At 30.7% G+C, this 22308-nt stretch overlaps 1 protein-coding gene across 3 annotated transcripts in view; it reads left to right on the top strand.

The window, feature by feature from the left end:
• Positions 1-2617: 2617 nt before the first annotated feature.
• SMC5 (structural maintenance of chromosomes 5) overlaps positions 2618-22308 on the top strand; it is a 37790-nt gene continuing 18099 nt past the window's right edge. The window contains exons 1-12 of one of the 3 annotated variants that reach the window (XM_014417120.3): positions 2618-2778; positions 7387-7528; positions 7610-7759; positions 8357-8486; positions 8928-9048; positions 11043-11160; positions 12083-12211; positions 12380-12572; positions 13012-13143; positions 16163-16317; positions 16711-16800; positions 19213-19340. In XM_014417120.3, coding sequence (XP_014272606.1) covers positions 2633-2778; positions 7387-7528; positions 7610-7759; positions 8357-8486; positions 8928-9048; positions 11043-11160; positions 12083-12211; positions 12380-12572; positions 13012-13143; positions 16163-16317; positions 16711-16800; positions 19213-19340 — 1634 coding nt within the window. In that variant the 5' untranslated portion in view covers positions 2618-2632. Of the gene's footprint in view, positions 2779-6831; positions 7317-7386; positions 7529-7609; positions 7760-7936; positions 8023-8356; positions 8487-8927; positions 9049-11042; positions 11161-12082; positions 12212-12379; positions 12573-13011; positions 13144-16162; positions 16318-16710; positions 16801-19212; positions 19341-22308 lie in introns of those variants that run through there. The other 2 variants (XM_014417122.3, XM_014417123.3) reach the window with 2 other exon arrangements.

Genomic DNA, 22308 nt, shown 5'->3' with positions numbered 1-22308 from the left:
CGAGGGCGAAAATCCCAGTCTTTCTCAACAGCCTGGCTCGGTGTCCTTCCATGGCGGAGCAATCCACTATTACGTGTTCTGCTGTTTCAGGAACTCCGCACGTGGGACACCGGGGGGTCGATGTTCTTTCCAAAGCTCTGCAGCTTTCCCCGAAACCCCCTGCATCCTGTTAGGATCTGTGAGACCCAATAGTCTGGGATGACCCATTTAGCCTTCAGTCTAGAAAGGACAGTAGGGAAGAATTTTCTCAAAGTAGTGCCCTTCTGGCTTGCTACCCACCGTCCATTCCACTTATGTATTGAGTCCTCCCGCAGTATTTCTTCCATAAGTTTGGAGTCTTACCGATCATTTCTCAGAGCTCATCCGGTAGCGCTTCTAGTCCCTGCCTCTTTACTTCATATTTAAGGACATCCTTCAACTTTAAGGCAACCAAACAATAAAATGATTTCTCCTTTGTATGTGCAAGTGCTTCCGTTTATTTCAACACCTTGTCTGTCAAATGTGACATAGGCTATGAGAAAGAATAAAATTTATTGTTTAAGGACAGGAGAAGTACATGTCAATTTTGATTTAACATGTAGTTATATCTTCTAGATAATTTCTAGCTAAATACTAGAGAATTGGTAGTATATAATTGGATTTAGTTTATATTTCTGTAAATGTTTAAAACAAATAATCTCATTAACTTGGATTCTTATCATATTTATGTTAATATTAGATATTTTATTCTCAACAACAAATTACAACTTCCTTAGCGAACCAATAAGTGAATTTTTGCTACTTTTTCAATCAAATTCGACAAAAAATATTGGACACTGAAATATAATATTTTGTGTCATAATGTAATATTCCATTTATTAGCATCATTATTTTTCAAATAAAATTATAGAGTGGGATATTCAAAAATTTTAGTCTAGACATGGATCATTTTTGTATGTTAGAAAAAATTAATTTTTCCCATTATGGTAATTTTTATTTGTTTAGTTTTAACATTATGGTTTTATTATATTTTTTTTTTAGGAAGAAATATTGAAAAATGAAGAATCAGTTCTGACTGAAATTGAAAACATTTTCATTAAAGATAAAACTTGAGGTTCCAGACAAGAATAGTAAACCATATTTTGATGAGAATGGTTTCCCTTTTTCAGCTAGTGGCAAAGTTGAATCAGATCAGAGAATCATAAGCCCATTTGAAAAGGCAGTTCATGACAAAGACAGAGCTTTGATTGAGCATGTGATAGATTCTGTGCCAGACATTAATGATAAGACTTACAATAATGAAACCATGTTGCAAGTTGCTACTTCATACGAAGATGAAGAAACTGTCACGACACTAATAAAGCGTGGTGCTGATCTAAATACTACTAATAGCCATAGTGAATCACCCTTATTTATAGCTGCAGTAAAGAAAAACCTATCAGTATTAGATGAATTAATTAGGGCAGGAGCTTCAGTGAACTTCACATCGGATAATGGAGACACTCCTTTACACAGAGCAGTGTCTGAAAGGATTTTCAAAAATGCACAGATGCTTATGGAAAATGGTGCTGATGTAAATACAAAAATGAAATCGGGTTTAACTCCACTACATGTAACTATATGCTCACGTTCTATAAAGGAATTAATTCCTAGAGGTGCCGATATTAATGCCAAATCAAATAAAGGAGATACACCTACCCATTCTTTTGTTTATAAGGACTCATTAGAAGGCATTAAACTTTTGATCAAAGCAAGTACTGAAATGAATTTACCAAACAATAATGGTTTGACTCCACTATGTCTTGCTGCTACGACTGGTAACTCTAGTATAGTCAGATTCCTCATATCCAGAGCTAAAAAGTCTCTGTTGATGGAAAAGATGGTTCAGGAAACACTCCTCTTCATTATGCCACTTGAAAGGGTTGGTTGGACACTGTACAGCAATTACTGGACAGAAGAGCAGATCCAAATGTTAAAGAAGAACATGGTTATACCCCCCTTCATATTGCAGCAATATTTGGTCACTTGGCCATTATTGATTTGCTACTACAAAGAGGCGCTGATGTTACAACTGAAGATGATAATGGTAACACCCCTCTCAAGTTAGCTGAAACTCACAATCAAAAAGTTATTGTTCGAGCTCTGAATTCCTACATTGAGGATCTTAATAATGAAAATGAAAAAAAAAAGTAATGAACGTCCTAATTAGTTTGTAAAAATATTTGTATTATTATTTTTAAGTAAAAATATGTTTTGTTTTATTATATTTTTTTTATTAGTCAAAAATCCTAACTTGTTGAACATGAAACTTAGTAATCATTCATGGTTTACTTTTATCTTTCCTTGTAAAGCTTTATAAGCCATTTGTATATATCTGATTAATGATTTTAAGATAAGATTGAAACTTGAATAAATATGCTTGAGTTAAGTAGCACACCCTGTTAGCTCCTTAGATTCTTTAAGGCTTTCCTGGATAGTTACACAAGACATTTTAAATTTATTGATGAAGCACCAAAAACTTAACTTGGTGATACACTCATCTTAAAAAAAAAAAAAGAAGAAGATACATGTGTATTTATTTATCTTTACAATTTTTATTTACACCTGTAAAATAACTACAATCTGTAAATGAGCTACAATATAAAGGCATGGCATGAAGGAGACAGCGTGCAGTGGTACTCTTGATGTTCAAGTAAACTCTTTCATCAGACTAAAAGGTCTCTCATCCAACTCCTCTTCAGCCTATGCGGAGCTTCATCAGGGATATCATCTGCTGTATAAATTTATTGAAATGTACATGTAAGTTATCGTGAAACTGTTTATCGATCTTAGGAATGTAGTTCGTTATAGTCAGAATACCTAGGTCGGTGTGAATGTTCTTTGAATGTAGAGTGGTAAGTTCATTGCCATTTCTAAAAATTGTAATTAAAAGTTTTTTATTTGTCTTTTCAGCAGATCCATAAATTTGGTAGGTATAAGTAAATGATTGTATAAGTTAAGTTTCAGTCTGAGGAATAACTTAAAACGACTGTGTAGTATGGAATATAATAGTCCCAAAAATTTAACTTTTATGTTTTGTTTTGAGGTGTGGACCCCCTGTCAACCTTCTGTCATAAATAAGTTAACACACTTGTTTGTGGTACAGGATGGTTGTTGGAACAGACCTTATGTTAACTGGAGGGCTGGTTTCGTGTCTAAAAGTAAATGTGACTTGTGGTTAATCTTTTTTTTTCCATTGTGTACCCCAGGATGTTATGTAGTAATGTTAGTGTGAACTGTAAAGGGTCTGTGATGATATGAAAGCAGTGTTGTCGGCATGTTTCGCATTTAGCATGTTGTCATATGTTAGTACATTAAGTACAGAAGTGGGGCCAGAAAACAAGCTTATGGTACTCATACAGATATGAATTTCGCTGATATTTTTTTTAAACTAAATAGTAAGTGCATGGGAGAATAGGCTTTAGCTTAAAAAAGGTCCTGGTGCCATACCATATCAAATGCCTGATTCACATCAAAAAATGTCCCAGACACTCATTGTTTTAGTTAAAGTTTTTTTTTTAGTTTAAGAGCAGATTAGATGAAGTTGCGGATTTTTATATGTGAAATACAAATTGGTAGTTGGGTAATATGTTAAGAATACGTTCATTTAATAATTTTCCAAACTTTTGGAGCAGACTGGAAGAAGTCAATAGGAATCGAATCTAAGTTTGTTAGGTTTATGTACCGTTAAAATCGTAGTGTCAAGTTCTCCTCACATACCTGAGAGGCACAGACACCATTACATGTGACTGAGGGTGAGCTTCAATGTTAGGCCGGGAACGTTCAAGGCGAGGCGCTCCTTGGATCTGGGACAGTCGGTACCGGAGTTAGTTGCTGATGAGGACGGGTTTTCAGGTTGGAAACTGTCCTAGATCTGGAGATTCGGTAGTATTCTTGGTCCTATCCTATGTAAATCTCATATCCCAACTCATCCTAACACTGTCCTCACCACATTTGCCGATGACGCATGCGTTATCAGTAAATAATGACCCTCCGACCAATCACCTGCTTTGAAGAATGGTGTCAAAAGTAAAGGATTAAAATTAATTCCTATAAGTCCCATAAAATCATGTTTACCCATCGTCTTAAACCAATGGCTGTCTGCCCTCTATCTGGTCTTACAAAGTGGAGGTTTGGGGCTCCACTTAACCATAGAATTCCTCTCATGTCTAATCCTAAAGCGTGCCTAGACCATTTGATACTCAAGATATATTTATTTTTAGGGCTCGGGATAGATTTATTTTTGGGTCCTGGGGCTGATTATTTTTGAGGTCTGTGAATATAATTTTAAGGTCTCCGGCAACTTTGTTTGGGTCCGTGCTGGATTAGTTTTTGGCTGAAACAATTTTAAGAATTTAGGCAAATGTATAAGAACAATATGTTCCCACCTGTCGTTATTTCATTTGTTACAGTTTATATGTTGCGATAGTTCTCTGTCAAGGTATATACATATGATACTTAAACGTTGCAGTTAACGCGAATGTTATTTTACTGACATTACTTGTACTATCTTGGGATGTAATGTTCCAGTGCGATATAATAGTTACGAGAGTTTTACTGTCGTAACAATGAATGTCATCATGACTGTAACTACTAAACAATTATGCCATGATAGTGACGACTCTGGAGGACCACTAAATCTTTACTTTCGTACGTAGCACCTATCTGGGCGGAAGCCAGCAAAGGGCATATTTCTGTAAAACAATTCGGAATGTACCGAAGAAGTACTCTCCGTGTCGCTCGAGCTTTTCGTACGGTTTCCTAGATGTTGTGGGCGTCATCGCAGATATGCCTCCAATAGATCTGCTGGCAGATGATCGCAGCCAAATGTGTCGAAAGAAACGAGAAGAGCTGAATGCTCACTGGACTACTTTAGCAAAGGAAGAGAGTATTCAGACTCTTAAAAGATGGCAGATACACTGGAATGGCTCATATTTTGAAAGATGGACTCACCGTATGATTTCCGATGTATCAATATGGATATTACGGAAAGGTGGATTATTACCTTTCTCAGCTGCTTACCGGGCATAGTTGCTTCAGGGCATACTTAGCCCGTTTCAAACTGGAGGATGGATCATCGTGTCCAACGTGTGATTCCATGGATGAAACAAGGAATATCCGTTCTTCCATTGTCAAGAAAAAGAAGAGCTGGACATGAAAATAGGCAAGAAATCAGTTCCACAAAACTTAGTCTCCTTGATAATGACAAGGCAGGAAAATTGGAAAGCTGTACCAGACTATACAGCGCGAATTGGTTATACAGAAGGTTCAGAGCACCAGAACGAGAAAGAGGAAGCCAGGCAATGCCCTAGCTTAACCATCTGCATGGAACATCTCCTACATATCAGTTAAAAGGAACACCGGGAGAGCAATTTTCTCTATTTAAAAGCTTTAAAATTAGTTTTAATGAAAAGGTTTGACTAAAGGACGATTTTATGCGTCATATATTTTATTAAAGCAATTCTTTGACGAAAATATTATTGTTTTATACAATACAGATGAAAATTGGTAACTAGAGCTTATATCATAAAAAAATCAAATAATATAAAGTAAAATTGAGGAACATTTAAAAGATTACCTATTATTATAGAAAATTTTTATAATAGATAGATATACGAAACATTTTACTAATTACGACTTGGAAACACATTCATTACATATTTTTATGGAGCATTCTAGACAATTAGGGGTATTACTCTGAACACATTTGTAATTTGTTTTCCTCTCCTTTTGGTATGGACAGTACCGGCAGGTTTTTGGCTTCTCTAGACGATCGGTTCGGGCTAGTTTCTGTGACGTTCCAGGATCAATAGATATTAAACAATTTTTTATATTTGTTTTGAGAGTATCAGATAAATTCACTATTTTCAGACGCCATCAAAGATGTTTTTTGTTGGTGACAATCCAAGTTCCGATATAAATTCGAATCTTCTTATATTTCTTGATGCAGAATATTTGTTATATAAGAAGAAAGCATTACTACGGTTACCTGTGGGTGAAATTGTAGATTCGTTCTTTCCTCATCACACGAAATTTCGCTGTGAGAGGAATGTTCTGACCTTTCTTCTTCATCTTCACTAGGGACGTAGGAATCTTCAGAGTCCAGTTCAACATCCGATTCTTCTTCAGAATCAGCAGCTACTGCCATGTCTATTATTCTCCTGGAACGAGAAGAAACGTTCTTCGGTGCACCACTCATAACTATGACCTCTGAATACATTATAAGGATTAGTTAAAGAAATAAATTAAAAATAATGCCATAATATACAAAAAAGGGAATACCGGTCTCTGGGGGCGTACCACAATTAAGGGAACACTGGTCTTACAGACCGGGAAAAAGACGCTCAAAAACAGGAATAACGGTCAACCAGACCGGGAAGAAACTTACCTTAGAAGGAAGACTGGTCTAAAAGACTCAGCAGCTTCGGAAAAGCGGGAATAGGTGGGATAGAGGCGCGAGGACACAAGGGCTGACGCAACCACTACTAGAGTCAGGAGTTAACTGAGGTTGTCAAAGGTGATGAGCGTAGAATGAAGTATGCTTCTTGCTCTAGAGCCTAATTGTGATACTATGCCGGTCCCGCAGACCGGTGTTCCGTTCAGAGGGTTAAATAAGATATACAAAGAAGGTGTAGGCAGATAGTGACTCCCTCATGAAGTAATGCTTGACAGTGCATGAAACGGGTCGTAACGGGTCGTCGGGTGCATGAAACTTGGGGTCGTAAAGAAGAATTGGGAGGTAGTTTTTTAGTGAGCAGGAATCTCACATTGTTCTGTAAATTATTATTTGTTGCACTTCGTGCAATGAAAGATTTTTCCCTTATCTGCTAAAATAAAAATAACTGAAATTGTATGAAAGTTCACTGTCAAGGCGTAAACACGTTTTACTATCATTAATCGTAGTATTAACTATCACGCCAGAGTTAGTGCAACAAGTTCAATCATGACTAACAATTATACAGGTGCAGTTATAACGTCCCTTATTCTCCAAGAACTGGTAAAGTGGCGGATATTTGTGGGGTAAAACAAGTATTTTTAAGGCAATGAGCAGGTATTTTTCAATTGAGAGAATAGGTAGCAGTAATATTGAGCATCAAGTGAGCATAGTACTGATAATACGATAGCCAACTTCCCGCCAAGTTATGATAAGAATATCTTTGTGATAAAATAAATCAACCTTCATTCATTATGTACAATAGTCCTTCTAACCATGGATTTTTCAAGAATTTTTTTCAATATTACACCAAAATGAAGTTCAGTAGAGGAAGTATCGTTCGAATCCATTTGAAGGATTTTTTGTAAGTGATATTGTTAATAAGACATTAGTTTCAGATGCTGTTGATTCTGACTCTTCTTTTTAAATTTTAGGACCTTTGATGAGATTGAGATGTCTCCGAAAAACAAATTAAATCTTGTAATCGGACCGAATGGTGCAGGAAAATCTACTTTTGTTTGTGCAATAGTGTTGGGACTTGGTGGAAAACCTAATGTAATTGGTAGATCCCCAAATGTATGTTGCAAGCCTCCTCTTTAAGTGTTGTTTACATTCAAGATACAAGTGATAAATAATTACGTTGTATTACTAATTTAGGTTGCCGATTATATAAAACATGGTTGTGAAAAAGCTCTTATCGAACTTGAACTGTACAATCCTGATGGTGCTAATTTTGTTATATCAAGGCATATTACATCTAATACCTCTTCTTGGTTTCTGCAAGGAAAACCTACAACTTTAAAAAAGGTAGTTATTTGCTAATTTAGAGATGTTATTGTATTTACTTGTCAGTTTTACGAATGGTTACTCATTTATTAACTCTATGTTGTCTCATCTATTCATTTGTTTGTAATTTTCCTTAGTTACAAGGAAATTTGTTTTAAAATTATAACCAGATATGATTATTTCTAACCAATATATTAAATATTGGTATTTTTTGTATTCTAAGTTACGGAATGTACCAACTAATCTGTTAGTTATTAGTTACAATGACTATATATTTTTGAAAGGTAGTTTTTTTTTTTTTTTATGAACAGTGTCTTGTTTTTTGCATTAAATTTTATTAATTTTACTTGTTTAGTAGATTTATAAGCTCTGCTCTATTCCAAAGAATTTAATGTAATTTTGATAGGTACAATAACGTGGAATAATATGTAAATTAGTTAAATGTTGGGTAGTAAATGTTTTATAACATCAAATCCTTGTAGATTTTTGTATATAATTATATATTCAAGCTGAGTTCTCCTTTTGTCATTTTAATATATAAATTTATCTATTTGTGTTTTGCACTTGTATTCTTTATTTCTGTTTATTGTAACTTTTTTTTCTGTTGTTCGTTTTTAGATTGAGAGTTTAACCCAAGAATTAAATATTCAGATCAATAACCTATGCCAAATATTACCTCAAGATCGAGTTCAAGACTTTGCCAAAATGGACCAGAAGCAGTTATTAGAAAATACTCAGAAGGCCATTGGTAAATGATATAAATCATTTAAAAAAATAAAATAAAATTTGGCTTTAGCAACTTTAGTTTGAGTTTCGTCATTAAAAATTTATTGGTGAAAAGAATCAATTATATTACTAAACTTCAACTGAACTTATTTTATAATTTGTTAAAAATTTGAATAAAAAAGTGTTTCTTATTTTATTTTATTTTTTTACTAGTGTACAAAACAAGCACCGCAACTTTCAACTTCCACTCTCTTCCTAGGGATAAACAAACTCGCTAGTGAATCCTTGTCAGTTATATTGTCTATATTAATTTGTATAGTTTGGTTAAGTGAGTATTGAAGTTTGTTTTGTAAACTAGTACCATTTTTTCTTGATTCAAATGTTTTATTATATTTAAATGAATGACTTTATATCTTACTATTATTATAATCTATAATCTAGTTTATAATATTTTTGTTTCAAGACCAGGAATTGAGTGAACAATTTGAGGAATTGAAATCAATTCGTACATCCATCATTAAGAGGGAAGAAATGCTTGCTGATATGTTAATAAAATTTGATAATGAAAAACAGAAAAGCAAAAGGTATTTTTAACCATTATTTATACAACTTTGGTTGTTTATTTAACTCACTTTCTTGTTTATATTGTTACATTAGTGATTCTCAAAAAAAGCTTCATTTTCTGTGCTAAAATTTTGAGTGAATTAAACCATCTTCAAACATTTTCCATGTCACTTCCATTTATATTAATATGATATTGATGTAACTGGATCCTAAAGAACAGTATGTAACACAAAATAAAGATAGCTCTGATCACTTTTTTATTTTTGTTCAAAATCAAATTTGTTTTAGTGGTGACAGAGTGCTTGATTGCGTTAGGTTGTGCATTGTTGAATGTTTCCGAAATGGCCTTTGATAGAAAGAAAAACTGTGAGATTACAATAACATAAAATTAATATTTCTAGAGAACGTTTGCAGCCCTGTAATAAGAATAATAAATGCACTTATCTGAAAACTTCCCTTTTACTTTCTGAACAGTTTTATTTTCTTGGTAGGTGGCCAAAAAAAAAAATATATATATATATATGGTTTCCCGAGCTTAGGCTGTCTTTTTCAGTCACAGTTATTACTTTAGTTTCATGAATACATACATACCTCAACAAACATAAAAATATCAATGAGAAATTCCTTAGAAACAAACTTTCGAACAAGTTATTGATCTACCATCTGCATTTAAAATAATTATGAATTCATTTCTAAAAGCACCTTTTATTTTTATAAAGTTTTCCTCCACAAAGAATATTTCCTTAGTTCGTTGAGGAGAGGTTTTAACTGGAACAAAGTTTGTCACAGGCAGTTTTAGCGATAATTAGGGATTTCAATACCAAAAAATTGAAAATTTGAAGGATATGAATTTTTTTTTAAATTGAATATTATTAACGATGATAACAGGAGAGATTGGTATACTATCTCTGATATTCCAGTCTCTAAACTGCTCTGTTTATTTCTTCTTTATTTAATTATGATTTTTTGAAAAATTGGCATTTAAGCCCTGTTATACTATTTCAATGAGGATAAAATTTAGTTAACGTTAAAGACTACTTGATTTTAGATTGACTTACCGAGTATAATCAAAATCATTACAGCCATTTTTGAGAAAATAAAAAAATGTAAAAATCGATTCTATAAAGTGGTACTTCCTGATAGTCAATTTAAAAAAAAAAAATGCTGTTATATTGCAAGTATATATGCCCTAAATATGTACTTTCAGGTTCATACAATTTTTTTAGTTTTTGAGCTTGGTTGTTCTCACGCTGACCTCAAAACATGTATTTCCATCGAAAACTCAAATTTGAAATTTTTCAATATCGCTATACTTCACCTTACTATATGTATCATACATAGGAAAATGAAAGTAAAAAGTTGTCAGTAAGACCCATCCTACTCAGTAATACTCCAGTATTACTATAATTGATTACTTTCACTTTTCATTTTTATAGGCTGTTCACATAATACAAAAAGTATAATTATTATTTATTTTATTCAGTTCCATCTTAAAACTATTGAAAAAGAATTTGTTTAAATTATATAATTATGCAGTTCTATTTTCAATTAATTGATTTAATTGTTCAATTAAATTAAACAAGAATTATTAAAGCTAACAAAGTATACATAGGATCACAGAAGTTATTGGTTGGGAATGAGACAGTGAATCTCTGGTAAAAGTAGAAATTAAGTGTAATGATTCCATTTAACATTTTTATAATTATTTTAAGAATGATGAAAAGATAGTTGACCGTGGATAATATATATGAGGAGAAGATGCTTGGGGATGGGATCAGAGAATAACACAAATAAGTTAAAGAAACTTATTTATTAGTGCCAATGTTTTGGCCAGAATTTCTTCATCAGGGCTGGTTTGGAAGACGTTGGACATCCAAGTCACGTTGGCACTAATAAATAATTTTTTTAACTTATTTGTGTTATTCTTTGACCACACCCCCAACCATCATCTCCTCATATATTTTAAGAATGGAATAAGAGAATAGTATTAATTAATTTTTCCTTTTTCCGTTAGGATGGAAGCAGATGTCAAGAGTTACAGAGAGAAGCAGGATATTTTGGAAAAGATATCATTGATCAAGAAGAAATTTCAATGGCTTCTGTATGAAGAAAAAAATGAATGTAGAAAAAAGGTAATAAATTACTGGAAGATTATTGATTGACCGTGTGTATAGATGAATGGAATATGGTCCGGGTGCGGTCAAAAAAACTCAAATAGTAGATAATTATACTATTTTATTGAGCCAACGTTTCGCCCCACGTTGCAGGGCTTTGTCAGGGCTAAAAAAGATACAAACACTATAGTTACTAAAAGGGAAAAAAAAAACAAAAAAACATAAGTGTAAAATAACAGGGGTATAAAATGTAAAAAAGTAAGATATAATAAGAAAAATTAAAGATTGTAAATAGTGAATGAAAAGGGTAATAGTAACAGATAGATAAGAGAAGAAATATTAAAGAAAGTACAAATAAAGAGATGAAAAAAGAAAAAAAATACAAATCAAATGATGAGACAGAATGCATACCTGTTTTGACGGCAGTCAAAATAAAGTGACGGTTGGTATTGGGAGGAGTGGGGATGGCAGTTATGCCACAATAACGAAAATAATTTGTAAAGTAAACATAGTAAAAAAGTATTTAAATTAGGTGAACAATAAATGGTAATATACATAATAGGGGGAGAAGAAATATTAATAAAATAAAATATTAAAAAAAAAAAGATGTAATAAATTACATGTGCACACACCCAAAATATATTGTTAGACAAAATTAATGCACCACTCAATTTATGTTACAATTACCTTCATCTAAATCTACAATTTTTATATCCAATTTTATTTGTATAGGGTTTCTATCCAAAGACAAATAAATAAAAATAAATTATATATATTTTTTTAATATATAAAGACAAAAAGACAATGCTGCTTAATTTATTAAAAATCAAAATTAAATTAAAGAACTAGGTATTGTTTTGAGGAAGTGCATTAATTATGCTTCATATGTTCAAATTCATAAAAATTATTGGTTCTAAGATAAATTCTTAATTTTTTTTAGATGCAAATAACTTATGAAACAGCAAAACAGCAGTATGAAGAACTGAAGAAAAGTTTGGAACCACTTTTGAAAAAAATCAAAGAAGTTGAACAAGAACGAGAAAACTTGAAGCAGAATTCAAAAACTGAGGTAAAAATTATAAAAAACGTTAATATTTATGGTTGGCACATCGCATTTATACATTGTGTTCAAAACTCAATGGCACCCTCTCATATTTAAGAAGTAAATTTAAATACATTATTCATGTGTCTGTTTTATTGAGCATACATCTACAATTTTTAAATGTTGATTTTTCAGGAACAAAATAATAATAAGATTAGTCACAGTCTGCAAGAATTGCTTCGTAATCATCTTCGGTTTAAAGATAAGATTGTGAAAATAAAAGATGACTTAAGGTCTAAGCTGGATGCTGAAGCTCAAAAAGATTTTACTATTCAAGAAATTCAGAAACAAATAAGAGAAATTGAAAATAGCTTACCGCAAGACAATGGTTATAAATTTTTTTAAGAATTTAATATTTAGTCTCATTTGTTAAAATCATCTAATCAATTATCCCTGTTAACTAAATTTAAGATTCTTGGAAGATAGTAATAACTTCTGTATCCAAAGTCATTCTTTCATTATTAGTCATGCCGGTGTAACAAAACAATCAATGCTGTATTTCAAATATTTTGATACAAATTAATGTTTATTGATTCATATCTACTCATTTTAAGTGTAACATAAATTTATTTACCATAAATATTTGGTTAGGAATGAAAATTAACAATATTGGTTCTTTTGCATCATATTGTAATTTTTAAGGAAACCGCATGATAAAAAAAAGTTAAATATGTTCATTTTTTTACGTTATCTAGGCTACTTTAATCTTAATAATAAAGTTATTATAATTAATGGCTTGTATTAATATTTTCTGGCCACTATTTTAGAGGCTAAGCTTCTTCATGATATAAGAAAATGTGATGTGGAAATTGATCTAATGTTGAAGAAAGTTGCGCAAGCTAGAAATAAAGAAAGAGAATTACAAGATCAGAGATTGGCTGTAAATAATATTGTAAGAGGTATATCATGTTTTTTTTTTCAATTATACAAAGATATACTTAGTATAAGACACTGTCCCTTTTTTACTTATTTAGCATTATTACTAGTGACTAGTTTTTTGTGCAATTGCATCTTTTATTCCCTAGCTCCAAATTTTGCCCAATCTAGACAGAAAGACAGAAATTCAAATCATAAGAGATAGTTGACCATGGATGACTTATACAAGGAGAAGATGGTTAGGGGGTGCAGTCAAAATAAAACAAATAAATTGAAGTAATTTATTTAATCGTGCCAACGTTTCAGCTAGAATTTCTAGCCTTCATTAGAGCTAAGAACAGAACAAGATAACAACCAATGAATAAAGAAAATAAAATATAAACAGAATGACATAATGTAAATGATTTTACAGAATGGAATTAATAAAATAAAGTGATGAGAGAAGTGGAAAATAAAATAAGAATGAAGTTATATAATGAAAAGAAATATGAATATATTAGTTTATTAATAATTTAAAAATTAAAATTATGGAAAGAAAAAGAAAATATATGTATCAAATGAAATATATAACCATAATATTGGATAAAGAGGCAAAAAATAAGTAAAGTTTAACAAAAGAAATTTGAAAACAACAATAATAATATATGGTGAACATAACTAATAACGTGGTTAAGGAAAAGAGGGGGGGGAGATAAAATAAAGATAGGGGAAAAAAAGAATAAAACGTAAAACGAACCTGTAAGCTTGAAATCTTACCACCAAGTGGCTTCTGCGCTGCAAACGGCCAAACTCCGAATTAAAAAATACGTTAGAGAGATGACAAAGTGTTTTTTAAGATGAAACTTTACAAGTGGGTAAAAAATAAAAGTAGAAAATATTTAGAAGAGGAAAGCATGTGAGAGGGTGACGACAAATGGTTTTGCAAAATGTTAAAAATATATATATTTTATAAGGATGACAAAGTGTCATGAGTATTTAACAACATTTAAAAAGAGGAAACGTTATAAGAGGGTGACGACAAATGTGTTAGAAAAAGTTTAAAAAGACAAATAATACATTACTAAGTGGGCAGAAAAATAAAATAAATAAATTTAAAAAAAAATTAATAAAAAATAAAAATTAATTTTTTAATAAATTAACTATTGCAAATATGTTGATAAGTTGTGCTTGTCGGTTCATAAATTGCCGGAGTTTTTAAATCCTATAAATAAATAAAAATAAATTTCAAATATCCCATATACCAATGTTTGTTTATCTTAATTTCATTTTGTTATGTTTTTTCTAATCTAATTTATAGTTTAGAATTACCAAAAATGGAGGTAAAGCAATATATTGATTAACGCATGAAGAGTTGAATTTAACATAAATAGAAAACACTAGTGACAAATGTTCTTGGAATAGTATTAACCATTGATTTTGAGTTACTATAAAAAGTCTCTCAAGGATAATCTTGTTATTGTTTTAACTTGGATTTCCATTTCGTCTTCATCCTTCATTCTTCCATCTGATTTTTTCAGTAATGATTTTAAACATAAAAGAAATGCCAAAATTAAATATACCAATTTATTTTTAATCAAACTTTTTAAGATTTTCCATATTGACTTATTACTTGGTAGTTTTTTGGTTAGTACACAATAAGCAAAAACTAAGCGGAAGAACTATGCCATGAGAAATATTAGGGAAATTAAAAATGGAACTTGAAAGGATATTTTGAAATACTCCTTTCTACGTAGTGCCTAACATATTTTTCTAAAACTTAAAATTGAGCTAGTTTTAAGAAGTTGAAAATTGAATAGGATAATAGCCTTCATAATAGGATTTTAAAATCATTTCTTTCTTCTCTCTTTTTTTAAATATTTTTATTGCATAAATGTAAAATGTACAATATTTACCTTACTGTTTTGAGATTAATTATTCTGAGACATTTGTTTCGAAATACTTGTATTTTTCTTATATTGGTAGAACTAGTAAAATCAATATGGAGCAGGCATAAATTAAGATGTGTCTAAGCACCACTTTATATATTATCATTTTATTTCTATTGGATAATTTAATTATTAATGTATGGATACATTTGATATAGGATTTTTCTGGCATTTTCCAATTTTGAATTGATGTGGTGGTTAAATAATAGTTTGTTGTCTTAAAGTCACCCCTTAGTATTTAACTGTTTTGGCAAAAGGGGCAGGAAACTCAGTTTCTTCGTAGCTCTTCAAAGATGGACTAGGTTTTTAATAAGAGTAGTTTAGTTTTTTTTTGTACGTTTGCATAAATTTAGAGAGTTTAATTTGATTCAAACAAGGCTAGATAAGCTTTCCATGTATTAATATTATAAATTGAACAATAAACTTGATTGATTATTGCAGGATTTGGATATTTAATGCACATTTTTAGCTTTTTACTGCATATGTTTCTGTTTTTTTACTTCAGAAAAATCTAGTCTAATTATTTCACTTTTTTATTTAACTTTTTGCTTAGAAGTATAATAATGAATAAATATCTCCTACAATTATCAGAGGAGTTGCATGTTTAAAAAAAAAAAAAAGTATATTCTTATTCTGAGGGACACATCCTCAAACTTCTCTCCTACAAACTTAAGGGAAATGTAATTACATATTACACTTATTACACTAAAACTAGGGTCATATACTTCTGAGGTGCTGAACTGTTTTTATTTTTTCAGAGGTTAAGGGAGTTACATGCTTTTAAAAAACTAATTGTTAGAGTACTTTTATTCAATGAGAAACATTTGTTCAAACTGCTATCTTGAAACTTGGAAGTCTGTCTAAGGAGGAGCTCTTGTCATTTATCCACAAATTGCTGTTGCTTTAAAAAAAAAAAAAAAATATATTAAAGATGATGTTTCATTTGGTTACATCGTCTTTAACATTTTACAGATATCATGGCCTGTAAAGGGTTAATACTGGAGAGCTTAACAGATTTATACTAAAGTGATTTCTAATTTTATTAGTAATCATATGATCCTAGAATATTTTGTTTTATATAATTACATGAAGCATTCATTATAATGTATATCTTTAGGTCTTCAGTACAAGTTAGATCAGCTGAATAGCGTTGCTCAGAAAAAGTTGGAATTATTAACTTTAAGATTTGAAGACGTAGCCAAAGCTCATCAATGGGTTTTAGAAAATCAAAACCAGTTTGAAAAGAAAGTTTATGCTCCTATTTTCTTAGAGGTGATTGCTTTTAATTGTTATTATTATTAATTTTAAAAATAATTTTTTTTTTATATTTTTCGTTATTTTATATCTATTTATTAAAAGTAGACTTAATGGAATTATATAATTTAACTATGTATTAAATTATTGGATTATGTTATAATATAGTTAAATTATGGTTTGAATGTTAAACAAAGACTTTTATTTCATGAGATATGAGTGAAGAATTGGTCTTCATTAGTTACTTTAAACTAAAGTATTATCCACTAGAGGTCCTGGAGAATAGTTTGGTTTTATCCAAGGAAGTTGAATTATTAATTATAATATTTTATTTGTGAAATTTAAAGTATAGTTATTTTTTAAATACTTTCAAAATTTGTTTACTAAATTGTCTCTATTATCAATTTCAAGGTGAACGTTCCTGATACAGCCCATGCTCGATATTTTGAACACATCATTTCAAACAAAGATTTGATAGCATTTGTGTGTGAAGATCCAAAGGTAAATATCACCTTCAGTTTGTTTAATAATGATTGTGAAGGTGTTCTCTAGTAAATTTAATGTCAGCTTGTTGGAAAATGCCATATTCTTCTTATACTTGTTCCTGATAACACATTATGTAACATTCAATACTGAGGTTGTCCCTCATTAATGACTGAATAAGTTGAGTGTCCAAATTCCACTGGACATTGTCAACAAAAAGGCCGGAACTCCATCGCCTATAAGTAAGCATTGTCAATGAATTATGCTTTATATTGAGGATACTGAAATGGAAGGAAGTACAGTTTGATTAAATATATTTTAATTAATAATAAGAATAGTTTAATTTTGTAGATAAATAAATATTACTGAAACTCAAAAGTATGGAAATTTTTGTGATCAATATATCATAAATATAATTCACAAAATGTTAATTTTCATTTATTTGGAAACTATTTTTGTTTTATTTTAATTTATTTATTGATATTTACAACTGTACATAAATACATCAAATAAATTTGAGGAAATCATTATGGTATGGTACAAGCATGTAGAGAAACTACCCATTGGTAACACTCTAAAAACATTTTTACAATATAAGGTCTCGAGGCCATCTTCTTTTCAGATGCCTCAGAGGATTGTCCGGAATAAAAGAGGAAGCAAGATTAGAAACTAATGGGTTTGAGTGGTTAGGGAGTTTGTAATGGAAGGATTGATATCTGGTTCGGGCTAGATCGGTTATGATTTTATTTGTGACAAAGTAGGGAGCATTTAGGATTTTACAAAGGATTTTGGATTGTAAGGATTGGATACGAGAGGAATTCGAAGGTTTAGTAGAGCCCCAGAGCTCAACGTCGTATGTCCAGATAGGCCTTATAATTGTCATGTAAATCAGTCTTCTGTAATGAATTGGAAGTTTGGACCGTTTGTCTAGTAAGTACTGTAATAGTCGAAATCGACATGCAGTTTCCTGTCTTTTTAATCTTGTGTGAGGATTCCAGGTTAGTCATTTATCCAGATGTAGTCCAAGGTAGCAGATCTGTTCAACAGGGGTAAAAATTTTAAAATTTTCTCTCTCGGGAACTATTGAATGTAAAGAGCTCTATGAGGGTGGTAGTTAGCTTTAAAGATATTAAGCATTGAGTGAAAATTTTAAGTTTTTCTGTGCTATGGTCTTCTTTTGGTTTTTTATTCTTATTTTGGAAAAACAAATATTAGATAATCAATAAACACATTTTGAATATTTAGATTTTTCTAGACTTTTAGTCTGTCAAAAAGATACCAACAGCGAACATAAAAATTCAAAACTCTGTCTTTGTGGGGATTAGTTTCGTCTAAAATTTGCATATTTTACATTCCACCGTTGAAACAACTGTTGTAACCCCTGCCTTGGTATGAACTGAATGATCAATTATCAGACTTGTGTGACTCTACTTGTCCTATAGATCCAGACAGCACTTCAACCAGCTACCCAAATAATTTCAGCTAGATTTTTGACACTTGGAAAGTCCTATGCTCAAACCTAAATAAATTCAACCAGTAGAAAAATTCTGAAGGGAATGGTGGATATGAAAAACTCAGGGAAAAATATGTTCTGAAGAGTGAAGGAAATATGAACAGAACGGAGGTACCAATTTTGGGCTATTGCTTGAAAAAAAAAAGAGGATCTCTGCTCTCAGCTGAGCTAAGCTGAGAAGGGTAGACAGTTCAGAAGAGGCCAGCAGAGAGAGATGAAGAAGAAGTTGGAGAGAAGGGCAGGCAGTCCAGAAGAAGCTAGCAAAGAGTTGAGAGGGCAGGAAGAGCTGAAGAAGAAGTTGCTGAGAAGGTTGAGCAGTCCAGAAGAGGAGGCTAGCAGAGAAGGTTAGCTGACCAAGACCAAAGAGGCAGACAGGCAACTAAAGAAACAAAATCAGCAACCCTAGATAAGTTTGCTTGTAATATCGCAAAGGGTACTTTAAATGTAATTTAGAGTTGTTGAACATATAAAACTGTAAGGTAAAGTAGACTTTACCACAACTCCCCCAATATACCAACACACTTGTTGGAAGTTAAGGTGGGCTGAGGAAAGAGGATTTTGACTGACAAAATCTTAATACTCAAAGATATTTAAGATACCAATAAGTGATACTTTTTAAACAAAAACAATAATAAATGAATATTTCAGAACTTAAGTTCTTTTTTTAAATTTATCTTATTTTGAATTATCCTTTTTGTATCAAGTTCTCTTTATTACCTCATAGACATATCCTAGCTTAGAATGTTTTGTATCTTATTTATTTAGCCATAATGAAGACCGGTTAAAACTTTTGTTCATAATAAATAGTTTTTTTAGAAATATTTTGAGTACTTTTTTTACCGCCACCTGGACCATCTTATCCTTCAATAAATTTCTATAGTTTTCTTTTTATACTAGTGGTAATTTATTGTACATAGGACATGACAAAGCTGTTAAGGATCTTGAGAGATGGGAAAAATTTGAAAATAAATGCCATCACATCTACTCCACTCCAACGCAGTCTTCAGGAAACTTTTCAGTCTAGAGTTCCTATTTCTTCATTGCAGTTAGTACATGTCAACTATTACAATTTAGCTTTGTATTGTTTCTGTATTTAATAATAATTATATTTCTTTTATTCAATTTTTTTGTATTATTTTAGCTTTTAGACATCTGATCACAATAAAGGGTCCAATTTCCCTAGCAATTTGATTATTCAGTCTTATTATCTTTTAATTATGAATTAAGCTCTCTTCTACAGTCATGTAATCATTCTGATCTCCAATATTAATCTATAACAGTGTTTGATTATTGAGAGTTTTAGATATAAAAAACATGTATCAAAGAAATGAGTAGTTCACTTCTATATGAAAAATACTAATTTCATATATATTCTGAAGCTACAATAAATATCATTAGATTTTCTGTCTAACAATCTTGTTGTCCGTATTAGAATCTCTTTAAGAGTGGGTTATTATTGGATAAAACTATATATTATATCCTAGATGAATCTAATGCTAACATATAACTACATGCACATACATGTATGAATGTAAAACAACATAATGGTGTCTCTCACTGATAAAGAGATCTCTCTTAATTCAAGAAAAACAATGCCAATGTAGCTTAATACGTAATAGTGGTTCCTCTTATGGTTTACGCATGCAATAAGGCCAGGTTTGAAAGTTTTATCACTCTTGATTAGTTTTAAAAAATGATTTCTAAAACTTTAAAATGGTAATCTCTTATTTGGAATGTGATGAAATTCGCAATAGAAAAATGAAACAAAATCTTTTAAGTCAGACCACTTTTAGAAAAATACAGTGAATTGCATTTTGTTGTGTCTCTATCTTAATACATAAGAGAACCGACTAATTTCGCCTAATGACACAGTGACTACCCAAAAATGACGCTTTTAAAGTTGAAATTTTCAATAATGGTTCCTATTATGCTCTAGGCATGTAATAAGGCATAGTTCTAGCTGTTATTATTTGTATCTGTAAAAATTATTAAATAAATAACTATTATTTTGATGCACTAAAAAATGGAATGCTGCATGTTTTGATAATAAATAGTAAAACTTATTTAGTACATCCTGTTTATTAAAGCATGTACTACTTTCATATTTTTTACAGTTTTAAAGTTCTGGGATTTTGTCTCCTCTTAAGGGAAATATAATTCTTATTTAACATTATAATTATAACAACACTGATACAATTTAATTTCTTATAAATAATATTAAAGTACCATATTTTTACATAAATCAAATTTTGAAGTCCCTTTTATCTTATCTTACCATAACTCATCCATTTTTATAGATTGTGCAAAAATGTGAAGTTTTTTGGAGTCGCTATCCCAAAGCCATACTAAAAAAAAGATCTCTTAAATTGGTGGACCAATTTTGTTGATTTTTTTGTTTTGTACAGTTTCAACAACCAATGTCTTTAGTGCCCAATCCAGCACTCTGTATGGAATAGCTAAACAAATAAGTATTCAATAGACTGTAGTTCTAAAATGAGTCTAACGACTTTGATAAAATTTGTCTAAAGCCTTCTCCTTTGTGTCCTTTAACTTGTTTTAGATTAAATAAAAAAGTATAATTTCATGATATATTATCTTATTATCAAGAAAATGGTCAGGGTTGTGGTCGAAAGAGAACAAAAATAGTTAACAACTATTTATTTGCTAACTTTTTGCCCCATTTTTTAGAGCTTCATCAGAGCTTAAAAAATACAAAAACAACTAAAACTATTTTGACATAGTATGATAATAAGATACAAAAAAGGTAAATTAAGGTAGGGTTAAACTTATGTAAAAATAAGTGAAAAGAAAATTATATACAAATGAAAGAAAAGAAGAAATAAAATAATATTAATATAAAATAAACAATTATAATAATATAAAAAATTGTGCAAACTATAAGGTTAAAAATGAATAGAAGCCGTAAAAATATAAAAGTAGATATGAGGAAACAAAATTTAACAAACTAAAAGACGGAAAATAAAGAAGTAAGTTGAGATTAAATAAGGTCGAAAAAGAATTAATACAAATAAAATTAATAATAATAATGAGGTGTAGATAGTTGTCTGAAGATTACTGATGGTCGGGGGGTGCGGTCAGCAAAGGAAAACATTAATAAACAAAAAAATATTTATTTATGCTGACATTTCGACCTGAATTTCAAGTCTTCATCAGGGCTATAGAACAAAAGAGATAACAACCATCATTTAGAGAAACATAAAATTGTAAAGAAATAGTAATCAAACAAATTTGTAATAAATGGAATAAGACGGTAACAGATTGATAACAGTGAAAGATGAAGTATAATATTATGTAGGTAAGAAGATATGTATAATACAAGATATGTAATTAGTGCATAAAAAACTTAAAAAACAATTATTGAATCTACAAATTAAACAATATAACAGAAAATGAATAAACAAATATTAGTCACTCACTCACTATATTTCATTTTCTGTAATATTGTTCAATTTGTAGATTCAATAATTGTTTTTTTCAGTTTTTTAGACACTACTTACATATCTTATATTATGCATATGTTCTTACCTACATTATATTATATTTCATCTTTCACTGTTATTAATCTGCTACCGTCTTATTTCATGATTATCAATCAAGTATTATTTATTATTCAATTCAATATTTTGTATAATTCTAAATTTGTTTGTATAATATTTCTTTTCAATTTTATGTTTCTCTAAATGATGTTTGTTATCTCTTTTGTTCTATAGCCCTGGTGAAGACCTGAGTTTCAGGTCGAAATGTCGGCATAAATAAATATTTTTTTTTGTTTATTTATGTTTTTCTTTGCTGACCGCATCCCCGACCATATTCTCCAATTAATAATAATAATAAATGAGTAAAGAAGAAATCAGGACCATCCACCTGTTCAAGTTTAGAGCTATTGAGACTTTGACAGAAAATCAGAAGCATACAGGGAGTGGCGTTGAGGTGACTGTTGACAGTTTTATTTCTGAAGAAGCTCTACTAATTGGGGCGAAACGTCGACAAAT

The sequence above is a fragment of the Halyomorpha halys genome, unplaced genomic scaffold, assembly GCF_000696795.3.
Source record: "Halyomorpha halys isolate HHAL.00 unplaced genomic scaffold, Hhal_1.1 Scaffold146.1, whole genome shotgun sequence".
In the NCBI taxonomy this organism is placed as follows: domain Eukaryota; kingdom Metazoa; phylum Arthropoda; class Insecta; order Hemiptera; family Pentatomidae; genus Halyomorpha; species Halyomorpha halys.
The sequence above is the reverse complement of the archived record's forward strand: the minus strand, read 5'-3'. Positions and strand labels throughout refer to the sequence as shown.